The sequence below is a fragment of the Motacilla alba genome, chromosome 1A (assembly GCF_015832195.1).
Source record: "Motacilla alba alba isolate MOTALB_02 chromosome 1A, Motacilla_alba_V1.0_pri, whole genome shotgun sequence".
NCBI classification, from domain to species: domain Eukaryota; kingdom Metazoa; phylum Chordata; class Aves; order Passeriformes; family Motacillidae; genus Motacilla; species Motacilla alba.
The window spans coordinates 46,052,716-46,071,349 of NC_052031.1; the positions used below are offsets into that span (position 1 = coordinate 46,052,716).

General features: G+C 40.0%; 1 protein-coding gene across 3 annotated transcripts in view; it reads left to right on the forward strand.

Moving 5' to 3' along the window:
* Nucleotides 1-14,808, forward strand: part of NR1H4 (nuclear receptor subfamily 1 group H member 4) — a 36,390-nt gene extending 21,582 nt beyond the window's left edge. The window contains exons 5-10 of one of the 3 annotated variants that reach the window (XM_038152983.1): nt 1,528-1,661; nt 2,195-2,293; nt 2,843-2,942; nt 3,897-4,043; nt 12,817-12,930; nt 13,995-14,808. In XM_038152983.1, coding sequence (XP_038008911.1) covers nt 1,528-1,661; nt 2,195-2,293; nt 2,843-2,942; nt 3,897-4,043; nt 12,817-12,930; nt 13,995-14,233 — 833 coding nt within the window. In that variant the 3' untranslated portion in view covers nt 14,234-14,808. The remainder of the gene's footprint in view (nt 1-1,527; nt 1,662-2,194; nt 2,294-2,842; nt 2,943-3,896; nt 4,044-12,816; nt 12,931-13,994) is intronic. The other 2 variants (XM_038152985.1, XM_038152984.1) reach the window with 2 other exon arrangements.
* Nucleotides 14,809-18,634: the final 3,826 nt, after the last annotated feature.

Consider the following 18,634-nt stretch of genomic DNA (forward strand, 5'->3'; position numbering starts at 1 on the left):
CTATGTGGCACCACAAATTACATGGCTCAATACCAATTATTATCTCTATCATTCCTATTCCCTCTTTTCAAGGTATTCTTTGCAGGTCTTATTTTAATCATGCAAATTTCCTCTTCTCTCAGCAGTTCAGGTAGGTCATTTTATATAGGGCTTTAACAGGAAATTAAAAACATTCACAACGAGATTCATTGGTTTCATGGTATCTTCCTCCACATCATATACTCACTGAATGAGTCTCTTTTCCTGCTCTGCATTTTTAAAGGTGAAGAATGGGAAGAATACAGGAAAGAAAGAAAGAAAGAAAGAAAGAAAGAAAGAAAGAAAGAAAGAAAGAAAGAAAGAAAGAAAGAAAGAAAGAAAGAAAGAAAGAAAGAAAGAAAGAAAGAAAGAAAGAAAGAAAGAAAGAAAGAAAGAAAGAAAGAAAGAAAGAAAGAAAGAAAGAAAAAGAATTTCTGTGCTTAAAATAAATAGGTTTATTTTTAGATGAATACTTAGGTGTTTGCTTTTTCACTTGTGATTTCTGACTGTCTTCCACAGATTGGGTGGGGTACCTATTGTTCCCTTCTTTTGTTAGAACAAGAAAATTGAGAGTTTTTAGGACATCCAAACAAGGATGCTTCCTGGTTCAAAGTACTGAAATGTAGTCTAGAACAAAAAAACAAAACAAAACAAAACAAAAAAAATACCCAAAAAAAACCAACTGAAGAAAAAAATCCCATACCACAAATTCAAAAATCCTTTTTCGCAAGTGAAACTCTATCATAAAATCAGGGCTTTATGCACACCTTTAATACAATGAAAAGCAATAACAAGACCTGCTGGGTAACTTCTTAAATATATTTTAAAGGTACTCTCACCAGTCTGAGTTACTTCTGAGTTTACATTTTCAGCTGTTGGTATACCTGTGTAGTGAGGTAGTAAAGGCTAAAGTTCAGGAATCTCCTCTTCTGTGTGGGTTTTCTTTCCAGAAATTGTGCACAACAGACCCAATATTGCTTAAGGATTATTGAAAAAATCCAATGCCCTTTGTGTAAGAACAGCTGCACCTCCATCACTGTTTTGGATCAGAGCAAAAGAGCATTATTTTGATGACAGTCTTCCAGTTGCTCCTATTTTTTGCACTTTGGTTCAGGTCTTGGAGCACAGGAAAGGCTTTTCTCTTCTATAAAACTGAAACACATCCACAGGCACAATCCAGTATACTCCCATCACTAATGGGCTTTTTGCCTGTAAGAATAGATTAGGCCTGGTCCAAAACAAGACCCCTGACATGCTCAGTGTGTGGATTCTGGGTCAGCAGAACCAACTGTTTTGCTCTGCAGATAAGCTCCATGTTGGGTAGACTACTCATGGTGTGTGCCTAGCTTGTCTCAGTAGACTCACATCCAAAGATAATGACACATTCAGGAGATTATCTGCACAGGTAAGAGGGTTGCTGGTGTAAAGGGCATTCATGGGCATGTCTAAGTACCTCTTCAGTGCCTCATATATAAATCCAATTGCTTTGTGTTGCATTATGTGTCCTAGGTCTCTTAACAGAGATACAGTGCAAGTCAAAAAGGCTACGGAAAAATGTGAAGCAGCCCCCAGATCAGACAGTCAATGAAGACAATGAAAGCCATGATATGAAACAAGTAACTTCTACAACTAAAATATATAGGGTAAGAGAATTCTTGTAATAGTTCATTAATAGTGATGTGATTTTTGTTAAGTGCACAAAGTACACTAGTACAGTGAATAGAGCGTATTGAAAACCATCAGGAGCTGCCTGTGTTGATTAAAACTCTATCTTCAATGAAGTCAAGGAAATACATTGAGTGTAGATATAGTTCTGATATTTTTAGTCAAAACCCTGTAAAGCATCTGTAAGATCCATGCAGTATTTTTTCTGTGATTCATAGATCACATACATTGAGGTGTGATATTAAAACTTGAACATACCTAGTTATTTGCTAAACATTTCCTAATTTCTGATATTTAACCACACAAACCTATGCAGTTTAAAAACATTATACACCTCTCTTCTGTACACTTCTGTAAAAGCCTCAGTGACAAGCAAACCTCTTATCTCCTTAGTCTCCAAATGGTGAAAAATGGATGTATAGCTTTTGCCTAAAGCAAGAGAAGCTACATCATTACTATGACTGCATTTCATGATGGGCTTTTTTTTTTTTTTTTTTTTTTGCCAGTATAGGAGAGGGTAGAACTTACCCCAGAGCAGCAGAATCTTCTTGATTATATTATGGATTCATACAGTAAACAACAAATACCCCAGGAGGTGTCAAAAAAACTAGTAAGTATATTGACTAATTCAGTTTTGAAACACTGATTATGAAGTTGAGGATTACAAGGCAAAAAATATTTATAGTCAGCATAAGTAGGTCTAGTAAGTAGAGCAAACTGTGGGCTTATACTTTAAGTATGCTGAAAGTGGGGCAGAATCTCTCCCATTCAGTCAACAATTAGACCACATCTTTATGAAACTTAAATGTTAAGAAAAATCTCTCAACTCTAGAATAAGAATCATATGATCAAATCTAACCTTTGCTGATTGAAGCTTTGTTTTTTCCATTGTCAGTGTAGGCAGTGAGTTTGACTTGTTATCAAGCTTCCTTTCCTGTAAAGACACCAGCCTGGAATCTTGAAAATATTTTCTAGAGTAAAAGACTGTCTACTTCTTATGCTACCTTCCAAAATACTTGGTTTTGTCAACATTGGAGACAAATAACAGTGTTTGGCAGAGCTCTTGCCTGGTCCAGTCTAATAGTTCTTTTATTTTATGCTCCTAAATAGGAAATGTCAGTGAAAATTAACAGATTTTGTTTGGTTTGATTTTCAACAGTTGAATGAGGAATTCAGCGCTGAAGGAAATTTTCTGATTTTAACAGAAATGGCCACCAGTCATGTGCAGGTTCTTGTGGAATTCACAAAAAAACTACCAGGTACATCCAGGGTGTTGGAGATAATTTTGTTATTGCAATGCTTACATGCCTTTCTATTGCCTTTTGGAAAGCTTTGTGTATTTTTAAAGACTATTTAAGAATGCCTGATCCTCCTACACACTGTTTAGATATTGTATAAAGAAAAGATGCTTTGTGCTCAGAAGAATGGTAGACTGAACAATCCAAAGTCTGCTACTCCAAGATGTGGCACCCTTTAGCTATTCACAACAAAAATGTTCAGAGAAGGGATTGTGTCTGCAGAGAGATTTTATTTTTATATATTGCTGCAGTGACAAATAGTCTGCCTCTAAATTACCACTAACATTTGCTAGACTCTACTTGATTCCCTTTGCTGCTTTTCTAGCAATGCCTCTAGGTTATAACACCCACTGAATTGTGAGTCCCAGACAAAAACTTTCTCTAGTTGGTGGCACGAATATTTATGGTCTTTGCATAGTGTGTTATGGGCAAGTCCTGAAAATCTGAGTTTATTAGCATTTTTTTAACTCTCAAGTCCATGTAACCGCAAGACTGAACACTGGGCACATGGTAGAGGTCCCTTTAACTAAGGAAGGTGCATTGTAACACTGAAAGCAGCATGGCAGTGGGAAAGGAGTGTAGAGAGCTCTGGTGGAAACACAACAGAAGATGTTCTGGAGCAGTATCAGGTTAGACAAATTTCTCTCTATTGGTTATGCACCACCACACTTTGCTTATCCTCAAAAAGTACCCTGAGCACTGAAATACATGTGTAATCCTCAGAAACTTTGGGGAGGTTCAAATCAGTGTCATGGTCTGAAGTCCAGGTTTGAATGTCTGCAGTGCTTAGCAAGCCTACTGACACCAACATCGAGGCTATGCAGATGTGTGGCACCTCACATGCAGGAATTTCAGAACAGATAGAAGTGGGAACTGTTTCTTTTGCTTCCTGATTTGTCTCTAATGTGTCCTCAGGCTTCCAAACCCTTGATCATGAAGACCAGATTGCTTTGCTGAAGGGCTCAGCAGTAGAAGCCATGTTCCTCCGTTCAGCTGAGATCTTCAGCAGGAAACTTCCTACGGGACACACTGTCCTTCTAGAAGAAAGAATTCGCAATAGTGGTAGGTATCTTGCTCAGTGAGGCAAAACCAAACCACACCACTCCACTTCTGTGTTAGTATTTGGCCCTTGGGAAGCTGGTAAGATTGCTCAGTAGCATTGAGATAGATTTATCTGAATGTTCTTTACATTAACTAGTACAAATCTAACTGAGCCTTGAGTTTAAAGTTCATAAGGTGAAGGATTCTTTACAAGTACTTTGCAACTTTTATGAATAATGCTACATCAAATAAACCTAGGGCATGTCTCCAGTGATAATAATGAAAGAATGATGAAGAAGAACTATTACCATTTCAAATTGTTCACATAAAGTATTGGTAATTATGCTTTCAAAGACAATGCCTATAAGAAGAAAAGAAAAAAAATATTTTAGAATGTTACTGAAGATGACTGAAGGCAAGCACCTATTCTTAGGTCATTCTGGTGAAATTGAATCACACTGAACAAGGTGCATAGAAGAATTATAAATACAGAATGTTCGCAGTATGTTTTTTGCTTCTTAAGGTCCATTGAAAGCTCAGTGACTCTGATAAATTCCACTGGTTCTAGATATAAATCATAATAATTATAAAAAGCCAAATGGGGATAGATATTGTTTGTTCCTTAGAGCAGGCCAAGTTGTGTTGTACATTATTATGCATTCTTTGTGCTCCACCAATGCAATACTGAATGTTCTGCCTTTTTCTGTATTGACCAGCAAGCTTTATCCAACCCTCAGATACCTGTCAAAGAATATTCAAATGGATCAACAATTCTGAATAAGAGAGTGAGTCTATAGATTCTGCCTTCTGACTTTCCTTTTTAAGGATCAGGAGAGGAGACAGAAGAACATGTAACCTCAGTATTGGTCAGAGAAATGGGCTTGAACTCAGTTCAGAAAGTACTACTGATGTAAGCAAAATTAAGCCAATACTTAAATATTTGATTCACTGAAAAGGTTCAGAAAACTGGAGAATAATTCACTAGCTGAATGTATATATTTATTTTGCCACACTCATATACAATTAGTAGATTTTTTCTATTTCTTTCCTTTTCATTGATTATAAGAGGGTACTATTTGATGGACTGGAAACAGTGACTTCCAGAGTGATATGAATAGCTTCTGGTCCAGGTTCTGCAGGCAAAGTATGCCAAGAAGGCCAGATATGTTTCCTGGAAACTGTAATGAGTTGTCACAGATCCAAATATGTTCATTAGGAGATTTTTTTTACTGGATTATAACCCACATTTTTTGATAAAAATAGGTTTTGGAGAAATTAATCCATATGGCAACATGATTACTGAAAGCTTCTCTTCTCTAATCTGTACAATGAGTATGAAGATTCTCTGTTCTGGGTAGCAACTGTTCATTAAAAAAAAAAAACAAAAGCCAGAAATATTTTAATCCAGAACATTGCATAAGCCCTTATGTCATACCAATAATTTTCCTTAGTCATAATTTTAAAATATTCTGTTAATTCTCTGCAGCTATGGAATCCAGATGAGATGCAATATTATATTTTACAAATTTGTGCTTGACTTCATGATAATACAACTGGCTGGAATATTACATTGTATCCTGCCTTAGTATTATTTACCCATCAAGTTGCACATTAAAAAACAAAAACAAAAACAAAAACATTTTGTGTAGAACGATTTAGAAGAAATTTGTGTAGAAATTTCAAGACAAGTAAGAAATGTGGTATGTTTCCTGCAATTCTTTTTTTTTTTTTCTGTGGGGAAAAACTCTAGGGTAAATTAAAAGCAAATTCTTAGACCAAAAACCCAGGCCCAATAGTTCCCAAGAAATGAAACACAATAACTTTTTAAACCTGTGTGCGTGTATAAATACAAATATGTATCTTCTTGCTCTTAGAAGAAGCTTTCTAAAGCATCTCCCCTCAAGCCAGGATCAAGCTGAAGACATAAGAGGAAATTATGATGTTAGAACTTCCCCCTCCATGTATTACAAAAGGATAATGTATTATCCAGCTTACTGCTGCTGAGTGCATTTTTTCCTTCTATTAATAGCCAGAATAAAATAAGTAATATATTTTATTTCTCTACCTAGTGCAAATTCAAACCTACTTTAAAGGATTTTCCTTTGCTGCATTTAATGGGGCTGTGATAATAAAAAAAGCAGCTTGTAAATCTTTGGATTTCTAGTTTAATTACTGCTACTGGACCTATTTAGCTTTTAAATAAATGAAACTTTGAAATAGTTTTAAAATATCTACTACAGAAATAGCTTATTTTTGCAGTTTAAATCCTCATTATTTTCATGTGTCAAAGTTTAAACAAAATGATAGAAAGGCACTCAAATTCTTCTGTTATCATTGCCTACACATACAGCTTTCAATGCTATTTGAATAATATGTAATATAAATTATAGTAAAATAAAAACATTACAAATATATTCAATATTAAAAATACTAAATATTAGGCAGTTCACACTCCTGAATGTCATAGAACTCAACACCAGGGCTCTAGGTTTCATGGTAGCCTGTACCAAATGTGATATTCGGGTAGAAATGTAAACAATCTTTTCCAGTCTTAACCAGTAAGGACAAAGGCTACTGAAAGCTGCAGCTGCCCATTATCATGTTTTAGACCAAGAGATAAGAATGGCCAGAAGAGATTAAACCCCTCTTTTTCCATATGCCTCACTGGAAAACAAACAAATAAACACAGAAAGAAAAAAGGCTAAATGCAGCAAACTGAAACATACAAAGACAACAGAGATCAGAAGAAGAAATGTTGGCTGAGTGGGAGTTTGAAAATCAAGCTTATAGGTAACAAAGGAAAAAATAGCATCAGGTTTATTTATGACTCCTAGTGAGGTCCTAAACATTGTTATGCCAGCAGCCATAAATTATTGCTGTTGGTCAGAATTTCTGTCTGTATATTTTTAGGTACAGAGTGATGTCTGAATATCACAGAAGTTCTATTGTCAAGCTTTGATGCCTGTATCAATAATATCAGGGAGGGTGGTGGTGATCCTGCCTAAAAGTCACAAGCTGTCCAGACTTCTGTCACCTGCCACCATGTCCGCTTTGAAGCAGCTCTCATCTATTAATATTTATGTCTTCTCTAGTCTGCTTGTATGGAATGTTTGGGGTTTTTTTCCTGATAAAGAAGTCAGAGATCGGGTGGTGATGATCTTTGAGAATTATCAGCATTCATTTTCATTCTCATGCTGATGAGGCGTATCTTTATTTCTCAGCTTGTGCATATTGCTCAAGTCCTGCTGCACCTCAGAGACTGCCTCTGTTTGAGCCCTGATGGTCTTTCTCCGTAAGCTGCTAGGAAAATTTTCGCATTAGGTGCTCCTGTGACTGAAATCCTCTCCTACGCACCCTAATATTGAGACTTAATGAGAAATCCAGACTTTTAAAATTTAATGTTACTGAGATTTGTTGCCATTTACTCATCTGATTTGATGCTTCCCTATACATATACCATATTGTGATTGACTCATTCTGTGAAAGGCTGACATTCTAGTAATTTAATGCTTGGTGTTTTTCTGTTATTTTGAAAGCAAATTCTCCCCATTATTGAGCAGTACACTATTCTTAAAAATCAGAGCTGAGGTACAGAAATTTTTCTCTGTGAGGATTTGTAGTTTTGCTAAAGATGCCAGGTTTCAGTAGTCATGAAAAGACAGAGATTTTTATTTCGTCACTTTACTCTACAGAGCAGTTCTAGGAATTTCAGTATTGGGAAATAAAATACTGATATTGACCGAAAGGGAAGAATGTGGACCCAAATTTTAAGTTGGCAGCAGGACCTCTGACATTGTGAAATACACTGTTGTCTTCCTGGATGAGTTACAGGTGCTGAAGTACACTCAGATCCAAAGAAAAAAAAGAAACAGCCGCACTTTCAAAGCGTTGGCAAGAGGCCACCTTTTTCCTTTGAATGTGGGATACAAAGTTCCCCCTGATTTGGATAAGAGGTTCCTGCAACTAAAAGCAAAGTTCGGTATTGGAGCATGGATACCTAATAACTTCCATTGTCTTTGTCTTTTATAATTTGGTTTTAGTACTAGCAAGGGTGGTGCTTCAAACCCCCCTTGTGCTGGGGTTTGTGCAGAGAAACAAAATGATCTTCACTGACGTGTCCAAAGTGTCCAACCCTCCAAATGGTCATGTGCATCCTCGTGGAAGGGGACACGTCATCCTGTGACTCAAGGCAAAACTGGCACACTGTCCAAAACATGAAGAAATTTAGACCACTCTAAATTGCAAAATATAGGAAAGAGCTTTTCTGTTCACACACTGTTCCTGCACAATCTACCACATTGAGTCATCCAGTTCTAGGTACCTGAAGCACAATTAAAGTTGCTAAAATTATTTAAATCGTATCTACACAATAGATCAACACCCATGAAAGCAAAAACAGATGTAAGGAACCCAATCTCTTTTCTTTTGCATAAGTGTGTTTCTTCAGGCCAAAAACATTTTCAGGCTCTGCCTATGAAGACTAGCTCAAGGCACTGCAGATGCTGCTACTGTGTGCCAGACCACATTTCTCTCTTGACTCAGGCCACTGCTAAAGGAGGGCATGTGGAAAGGTCATTTGCACCTTCCTTACAGGCTTGGTTTGTTTTTGGTTTTTTGTTTGTTTGTTTGGTTGGTTGGTTGGTTGATTTGGTTTGGTTTTGGTTTTAGTATTTTTGGTTTGGCTCTTTTTTTTGGGGTTTCTTTACTTGCAATTATAACTTAACAGAGGTCCTATAGATCACTTTAAAGAAGATGGGGGTTTGATACTTGTTTGTGAGTTCTGCTCAACACATGCTAAGTCTCATTTAAGTTGGCCATTTAACCCTTCAAGACAACAGCAGACAGAAAAGAATGTGCCCATGCTCTAGTGTTTCTTCTCTCTTGGCTAGATTTTCCTCTGATTTGGCACTCAGCATCACAGGGGTGAATTTGGTCAGTGTTTAAATGCACCATTTATGCATTTGAATGGCTCAGAAGGGAGAGCTAATAAGCAGCATGAAAAACAATTCTGGTTGATGGAATAATGTGAAAGATAAAATGTAAGTTTGTGAGTAATTAGAATATTTTATTTGCATAAAGCAGCTACTAATATACCCTTGGTTTCATATTCACTAATATTTAAATGTTTATAAAGAAAAAATGATCTCTATCTATATTAATAACACAATTTTAGTTACTGTTAATTAGCCATTTCTCTCAAGCTTTCTTCTTGCAATAGATTAATTATTCAGTTTTGCAAAACAGCCAAAATAGAAGAGAGAATGCTGTCTCAAAAAGCTGGCAATACTGACCTGATATCACAGTAAATACATGTATTCCAGGATTATGTTAAACAGATAATTATTCATGGCCTGAAACTCCAAATCTTATGAAGGTATCAGTCATCTTACCTTTAAAGAATAATAGTAGCAACAAAACTCTAAAAAAGACAAGGTCTAAAGTAATGCTGTGCCTTGAACTACAAATGAGGATGCACTTGTGCAAGTAAGGGATGTTGAATGAATAATGTTCATGGGTTTAAATCTGCTCTAGTTTGGTGCTGCAAAGCTGCACTCAGTAAAGCTTGTATTTCCCACTGACCACACTTGGGTTTACAGCCAGACATGCATGAACAGAACGAAATAATCAAATTATCTGCAGCATCTTCTGCAGGTGGCTGAGTTGGGTTAGTTAGGAATTTGTATAACACAGAAAGATGCCCAATGACATACGAAGGACAAGCATGCTCTTACTGCCATAATGCTGCATGAAACAAGGTTTTTGAAACCTTTTGGAAGAAAGTTAGGAAGGAGGCACTATTAGCAGTGACCAGGAAGCTCTGCTTGAATGACAGCACTGTGCAGGGCTCTCATTTGATCTAAATATAGAAGGTTAGGTGGAACTAACTTTTCTGTTCTCAATTAGGCCAGAAATATAATTCCATTTATTTGGGTTTTTTTTTTCACTTTTGAGCTATAAGTTGTAGTAATGACTTTGGGAAAATCATGTAACTCACTCCTCTGGCCTTTCCAGTTACAAGCAGCAAATCACCTTTAATTCTTATTCTGATAATCTGAAGTGACAACATCTCATACAGTAGCTAGCTAAAAAAAAAAAAAAAAAAAGTAAGAACTATAAACATCTGTTTCCTGTGTTTCCTGTTTTTTTTTTTTTTTTTGTTTGTTTTGTTTGTTTGTTTCTTTGGTTTTTGGTTTTGGTTTGGTTTGGTTTTTTTTCTGTTGGAGCGTATTAAATCCAAACTGAAGCGTTTACATTCGCATTAGAAAACAGCCCCCTCTTGTGACAGAAAAGCAATCTGTGTAACGTGCATGCAGGAAGACGAAGTAACAGCAGGAAAACTCCAGCATAGGTGGGAAGGTAGGATGACAGCAAAACTACTAAGAGAAAAGATTCCATTATCCTAGTTCCAAAATTGCTCATTTTTCACGGACTTTTTAATAATTTTCTTGTGACATATATCAGTTTAAAGATTTTTGAAGTTCTGTTCTCCCTAGGAAAAGTGGTAAATCACTTGCATTGCTCAAACATCCCTTTATAATTTCCTTTCGTCTCTATGGTTTAGTTTTAGTTCTCTGTTTGCAGTACGCTAATGCAGAGTTCTCTGCAGTAATTTCATTTGCTTTCACATCTATACTAATTTCTTGCTTCACCTTTCCATACTTAATGTTAGCTGAGAAGCTCTCTGGGCAGGGATTATTTCACTACATGCTTAGGCATCGTTTGGAGCAGTGAGGACGTGAATTTAGGTCCTCACTAGCTTTTCATATCCATAGGATTTGAGCAGTTTGGGGTCACCAAAGCAATAAATTAATCCAGCTGAAAGCTAGCCTGACCTTCAAAAGAAAAAAGAGGAAAAAAACTTCAAATTATGAATATGAGAAACAAATGATGGGAGTCAGTCACAGCCCACTTCCTACCATTTCTGGCTTCCTGTCAAGATGATTGTGCCCAGCGGCACAATACCTTGCACAGAGACTTCTAAAAATATCAAGTTTGTCTTAGACTTTTCTCATGTTGCTGCTGAGCTACTCATTTCCATGAAAGGAATTCATTTGCTCTGCTTTACGGCCCAGCTTTTCACTTCTTTTTTTTTTTTCTGACTTTCATGCAAACTTAAAGACTTTGGTGTTCCATATATATGTGCTGCTTACATATTATAAGGAACCTTGGTATTTAAAACCACCCAAGAGGGAGACAGGTGGTTCCCCAAAAGTTAGCAATAATAGGTATTCAAAATTTTAAGCAGTTAATGCTGATGACTAACAACACTAGCCTCGCAGCACATTAGATGCTATGACTATTGTTTGCCCTGTAAGAAGGGCCAGCTGTGTTACTAACCTCTACAGGACGAGCTGACCCACATCATATATATCCCTTTAATTGACTTAGTAGTATTGAACTCATCAAGGAAACAAGATTTGTGGTTTGTAATCTGAAGTGAACATAGGTTGCTCATATCATGTGTTTAAATACGTGACTCAGCCATGAAATAAACCACACCCTACAAGACCATTCCTTCACTGTTGGGACACATAACTATTCCACTACTTCAAGAAAATTCACTGTCACAGCAAAATGTGACTGTTTCATACTTGAGTCAAGTGACTTCATGTTTCCTTTCTTTGAGTTCCACATGCTGAGTTTCAGTTTGAATTTTGCCTACTGGGGGCACTCCATACTTCACTAGTCCTGGACTTCAGCTTGGTGTTGTACACAACACTCAAACCCATATTAATTCACATGGTTTCCAAAGGAAGTTATAAAGACTTTTCCTAGAACAGCTCAAAATTAAGATTAAATCTACAAGAGATCTTATGGCCCTCATCTGTGGGAACCGAGGAGGTTTCCATCCTTTCAGCCAAGGAAGGCCAAAAGGTTCTTGCTGCAGAACCACTGGTTTGGATGTCGACACTGCTTCAGAGCTGCAAGCAGCTGCTGTCAATAGTTTAGTGTCTGCTCTGAGTGACTCACATATCATTTAAAAAAGGAATAATTTTGAAGTCACAGAACTTCCCTTTTACACCAAAGAGCAGGATGGGGTACCTCTGTAATTTAAGGCTAACTAAGAACATTGTGACCTGATGACAAAGTCAGCAAGAAGAAGTCCCATTGGCATGCCTAAGTTTGGAAACCCCGAAGGCTTCTGCTGATGGTGAGAGAATCACATGATCCTATTCTTAAACAGGCCTGGAGTTTAGCTATTTTTGGCTCTGTATTTTATGATACATTATTTTATGCTTTAAGGTAGTAGTAGTTGCAAGCAAGTTGATCTTGGACTACAGGTAATCCTAGACCTAAGGAAAGTTTCAGGCTACATAAAAGGAGTAATTAAGTGTCTTTATGGAGACAAGTGAAGCAACTGCCCAAGGCAGTTGGCTGTAGAGTTGGGCTGGAATTAAACCATACACCCTGAGTGGTTTCCACATAACTAATGCAGAGACAGGGAACACAGGGTCTGCTTCACAGAGAGGATTATCAGCAGACAAGGAAACCACCTATGAGACTTGTCCTGAAGAGCCAGATGGACAAACCTGCAGAGTGAAATGAATTGTTTGAAAAAAAGACTTTGAAATCATGCAAAAAAGAAATTGCCAGTGTTTGCCTCTGTCTAGTTTGCCCTGGAAAACAAGGATGTGCTTGCACTTCTGTAACTAATTGTCTTGCATCATGATTTCGGTCATAGATTTCTCCCACCAAGACAGTCAATATGAAATATGAAATAATTGCTGTGTAGCAATAAACCAGACTGCTTCAATAATTAAGACATACTATAACTATTTTTTCATTCTCACAGGTATCTCAGATGAATTCATAACTCCCATGTTTAATTTTTATAAAAGCATTGGAGAGCTGAAGATGACACAGGAAGAATATGCACTGCTCACAGCCATAGTTATCCTGTCTCCAGGTAACTTCTCATCCAGAATTAAATATCAGGGGTTCTGGAAAGAAAGCATGAGGAGCAGATGTGAGATTTGTAAAAACTTGCATTCTACATGGAATAAGTGAATGTGCATGCTCCTTCTGTATATTCAGTTGTTAAACCAGAAAACAAGCACAGAAATACTAACTCCAAATATCCTGCTACGTCATTAGGTTTTGAACACAAGGAAGAAACTGCTTAAATAACGTGCTTTTAAAAATTATGGGTATCTCTGCACTGCTTAGCAAAACAGGCTTCTTCCTTCAGAAAACCCCAGATGTGGCTACATGCACATCACCACTGACCATTGTGGAATGCCACATATTTTAAAGGGAGACTGGGAAACCCTATAACTTAGAATAACTTAGAGTATGGCAATGGAGGTCTTCAGACTTTATTGGGAGGTTTCCAAACCAGGTTTCATGAAAGATGGGAAGGTGAAGTATTTCCATCACTCTTTGAGTCAGTGTGTCTCAGGAAATTTTTTTACACCAAAAATCCCATCCTTCTCCTCTGCTCCCAATCCAAGTATCCAAACGCATGTTTCCATATGAACAAAATAAAAAGACAAGTGTTTGCTAAAAAAGTAATTTAATCTGAATATGAAGACATTTGATTTCACCCTGGTGACCTGCTTTTACACTCTTCTCTTCTGGCTAAATTCCCCAGGAGTACTACACTTTGAAGAACTCAGGGTATTGCTCAGTTTTTGAAATGCATTGCACGACATACTCTGGTGCAGAACCACATGGACAGATGATGACAGAACTCCAGTGAAACGTTGCAAAGTTAAAACACTTCAGTTTTTGACAAGTTAAAAGTTTTTCTAGCTAGAAGTAGGAAGCTTACACGAAAACCCTAAAGCAAAAATGCAGCATTAAACATTTTTATTTCACATTAATTTGAAAACAAATGTTCTTTGTAGGTATGAACATCAGTAGCCAGTGTAAATATTTGTACATTTTTATTTTAACTTATCAGTGTAAATAATTGCAATGTATCAGAGCATATATTTGCTAATCACTTCTTTTCTTTAAAACCATAATCAGATCGACAATACATAAAGGACAGAGATTCTGTGGAAAGGCTTCAAGAACCACTGCTGGATATTTTACAAAAAGTCTGCAAACTTCACCACCCAGATAACCCTCAACACTTTGCATGCCTTCTGGGCCGTCTCACAGAATTACGGACATTTAACCATCATCACGCAGAGATGCTGATGTCATGGAGAGTGAATGATCACAAATTCACACCTCTTCTCTGTGAGATCTGGGATGTGCAGTGACAGATACTTCTTTATTTTATTTTAGGAGAAATATCTTTTTAAAGGACCACATAGCACTTATTTTCATAGAGAAGTTCCCACGGTGCATTATATTTTCTTTACTGCATTTTTATAGAAACATGCCATGGATTCATAAAAGTAATTTTGTCCACTATACACAGAATATTGTATAGCTATAGATCCTCACACGTGAGTATAACTTTTTCTGTATTTATACCCTCTGACCAGAAAGAGCCCACCAGCTCTTCAGGGGAACCCAATTAATTCCTGCTGCAATTAAGCTGATTGCAGTAACTGTTCCTCTGTAAAGAAATGGGGAAATGCAAGTTTCCATTCATAATTTTTCATTGCAGTGGTTTTTTGTTCTTTACCTGTGACAAAGAATATATTCCACATCGCTTCAGTAATAAACCAGCTGAAATGGTTAATGTCATAATGTCATTTGCTGTTCAGCTCTGAAATGTGTTCATGTTAAGGTGCGCAAGATGTTATTTCTTCACAAGATGAAAAATGATGTAATGGAGAAAAACCACACACACAAAAAAACTTTTAATGATATAACATGTAACTTCAATTGCTCTATTATTTCGAAGTAAAAATTATAGACAATCTTTACTTTGTGAAAGTGTGTCACAGGTTATTTTGCTTAATGACTTTGATTACGGGTGCTTAATAGCTCTCAAAAATACCATCAGCAGCACCCCTGGGACAGGTAAGTGTACCTGGATGCTGTGCGCGGGATGCTGTGCCGCCGGGGGCTGCAGGCAGGGTGGCGGGGACTCTTCGTGCCGGGGTCCGCTCCCAGCGACGCGAACCCAGGCGGCGGGGACAGCGCTGTGCCGAGCGCTCCGGGCAGGACGGGAGCGCTCGGGGCTGCAGGCGGGCGGTGTCCCAGCCCGGGGCCCGTGTCCCAGCCCGGGGGCGGTGTCCCAGCCCGGGGCCCGTGTCCCAGCCCGCGGCCGCAGTCCCGGCAGCGGGGCGGTGCCGCGGCTCCGGGCCAGGTGCGGCGGGCACGGCCCCGCCCCCGGCGCCGATTGGCGCTTTCGAAAGGAGCGGCCGGCGCGGCGGCTGCGACAGTGAGAGTACAGCACAGCCCGGCACGGCGGAGCGGAGCGCGGCGCGGCAGAGCGGTGGGTGTGACAGCACCCGCATCGGGGGGTAGCGGTGGCCCGGCCCCGGCCCGGCCCGCGGGGGAGGTGCGGGGCGGCTGAGGGGCAGCGGGTCCGGTGCCGGGTCCGGTGCCGGGCGGGGAGCGCGGCGCTGCTGCGGAGCCCCGGGCGCGCAGCTCCGGAGCGGCGGCGCTCGGGGGGTCCCGCCGGTCTGCAGGGGCAGCGCTGGGGACGCGCTGAGTCCCGCGTGTCGGGGAGCCCCGGCAGAGCCCGGGGTTGGGCGGAGGCGCTCGCTGGCGTCGGCCCGGTCACCCGTCCAGCGGCAGCAGTTCACCCGGCGTCTCAGTCACGGATGTCGGAAGTGCCTCGAAACTTACTTACCCTGGGGATGGGAGAGGGGAGAGTTTTTGCATAACCGCCTTCAAACCAGTCTCTCCTGTGCCCTATGCAGGCGTTTGAGGATGCAGCGCTGTTTCTGTAGGAAATTTGCCCTAGTGCTTTTGGCCAAAACACTCATTCATATTGTTTAATAAGCCGAAAAGCGTCTGGCTCCTTTCTTTGCCCCGAAGCTGGCCGTGTTCCAGGGATGCTGTGTGTCACCTTTGGCATAGTATCAGATCAAGGCATGGGAAAAAGCACATGTATTCCTTTGGGACCTATAAGGCCTAACTGCCCTATGCATTTGAAGTTGTACCGGGTGGATCTTTCAGAATAATATACGATTTTATATTTAAGTCATAATAAACTACTCCTGTCTGTGGCCAGCCAGCAGCCTGCTAGCTAAATGGGCATCGAAAAATGCTCCCCTCTGTGTTGCTTTGCTGGAAGAAGTGTGGGTTAGAAATGGGAGCGTGTCTGAGGGAGCAGCTGGGGCAGTGTGTCTGGTGTTAACCAGCCTCTGCCCAAACTGGATGCTCCTGTGGGAAAGCAGCCGTCTGCATGTCTCCTGCGGAGATGGCAGCTGTTGAGACGAAGTGCTCCTCCCTGATTTCAAGTGGGTTTCTCTGCTCTGACAGGTGTACCCAGGGCCTTTGGTGCCATTTGGTAGGGGAGAGCGTGCTCGCTGCCTCTGCTTGTGTGCACTTCATGGAGAGGCGTGGAAAGGCAGTCTCTGGGGAGAACAGTCAGCGTGCCTTAATGTAAGAAGTTGGTTGCCGCCTTAAAGCCCATCACCTCGGACTGACTAGTCTGGTTCTTTCTCTTTCGTGCCTCTGAGGCCTCCCCAGGGAAGCAGAGCTCCTCGCTGACTCAGTAATGCAACAGAAAGGTTCTGAAATTGCTGTAGTGATGGAGTAGTGCTCCGTTCAGTGGATGTCTCTTGTCCCTACCCCTTTTCTTTTGCATGGTAGTAGATGTGTCTGTAAAAAAAATCTTGACTATCCTGTAGTAGGTTTCAACAGATACTGACATGACAGCTTCTTTCATTTCAGTGTGTTTATAAACATGGGCTTCAGTAGGTACTGTCAAGACTAATCCAGTTGCTCTGGGTTAAACTGTTGTGACTGTCTTTGGGTGTTGATGGAATAGAAGATGGTGTTATATATCTTAAATATAGGGTGAAGATGTGGAAGTGTTTCTATCTAAGTGTTTTCTTAATGAACCTGTTAACAGAAGGCAGTTTAATGAGCCTGTGAATCCCTTTAGGTTCCGCTTAAGCTAGGTCAATGGCTGCTTCATCAATGTTTTAGCTATCTGTAGAGTTGTGGATTTTGTTTGTTTGTTTATATGTAAACTGTTCAGTCAAGTAAAATGGGATTTGGACTCAGTTTGTCTTGTGCTACAGAATGGGCTGTAATTAGTGCAGCATGTCTTGCTGGTTGGGGCCCACTGAGTGATCTATAAATCCTGATACAACTGATCCTAAGCAGGCTATCTCATGGAGTATCTAAGAGCATGTGTTAACACCCTGAAGTATTTGTGTAAAGTGCTTTAGTATTTGCTGACTCTGCTGTTTCTCAGAGTGTCTGGGGGCAAAATGCTGGGCATCTCTGTGGAGAGCAGAGGCAAACTGTGGTCTCACAAGTCTGTGTGGGTCATGTCCAGGGTGTGTCTGCACCCTCTTTCCTGAGGAATGCCTGTCCCTATTGCCATGTGTCAATAGATAGGGATGTTTTTCTCATCTCTCTCACCTGGTGTTGATCCATAGCCCTAGTCCTTCACTGGAGGTTTGGCACTCAACCAGCTGAAGGCAATTCTTGCCTCTCCTGATATATCATTTGTGGCTGACCACCTGTCTCCCAGTAAATCAGTGTCTCTCTATTGGTCCACCTGTAAGGTGTGGCTAGGTGTCAGCTCCTCTCCTTCCATCCCACAGGGCCATTGGCAGCAAAAGTACCAGCCAAAAAGAGGGTTTTTCTGAAAGTGGGGGTGGTGGTGGGGGGGGGGGGGATCTCTATGCTTACTGAGCTTGGAACTGGTCTGGTTGCCCCATGGTTGGGAAAAGCTCACGTTTCTGGTGTTTTCCTTGTTTTAAGGGGTGGAGCAGGGAGGGGAACAAACAACACCAGAAACAGTAGGAGGAAGGGGAAGAATTATTAAAAGAATTGTTTCTACTGTGATGGGCTTATTCAGTCTTCTGTCTCAAGGGACCTTGAGGGTATCAAGGTCTGCCTGGAAATGAGAATGGCACAGCCTGAAGCTATGCAGGGGACGTGTTACAATGTACTTTTATTCTGAGGTACTTTCTTTCACAAACTTCTGTGTCTGAACACCAAATGCCTGTTGAATGAGGGTTGATAAAACTGGCATGTGTAGAAACTGATGCAGTCCTATCCGGAGCTGCCAAAATTCAGTATCAGGTACTTACTTAATTCATTATGTACAGCTTTTTGATGCAGGGAACCCAACTGGTTTTAGAAGAAGTCAGATTTGGTTATGACTCTGCCTGGTATTGCAGTATTCACCTCACTACAGCACCTTCTGCACATTTACAGGCTGACTACTTGAAGGGGGCAGATCTTCTCATCCTGTGCCTCTCGCAGTAAGTGATAAGCTACATTAATCTGTATTCCCCGCAATCTCTGAGCTGAACAGTTTGGCATCTGAAAATGGGCAATTGTTACTGTATTACTTTTCAACTCAAAATTCATGGACTGTAGCTCGCATCATCAGAGGGGGTTTTTGTTAAGTGTTTTTCAGATGCCCTGATAATAAGTGAAGCCTTTTGGCTTTCTAGGGAGCTCTGACATATGGGCTTACAAAATAACTTGTTTTAGAAGAGCAGGCCCTTGAAGTTCAAGTGCCACCATTTTCCTCAATCTCCTTTTTTTCTTTTTCTTTTTTTTTTTTTTGG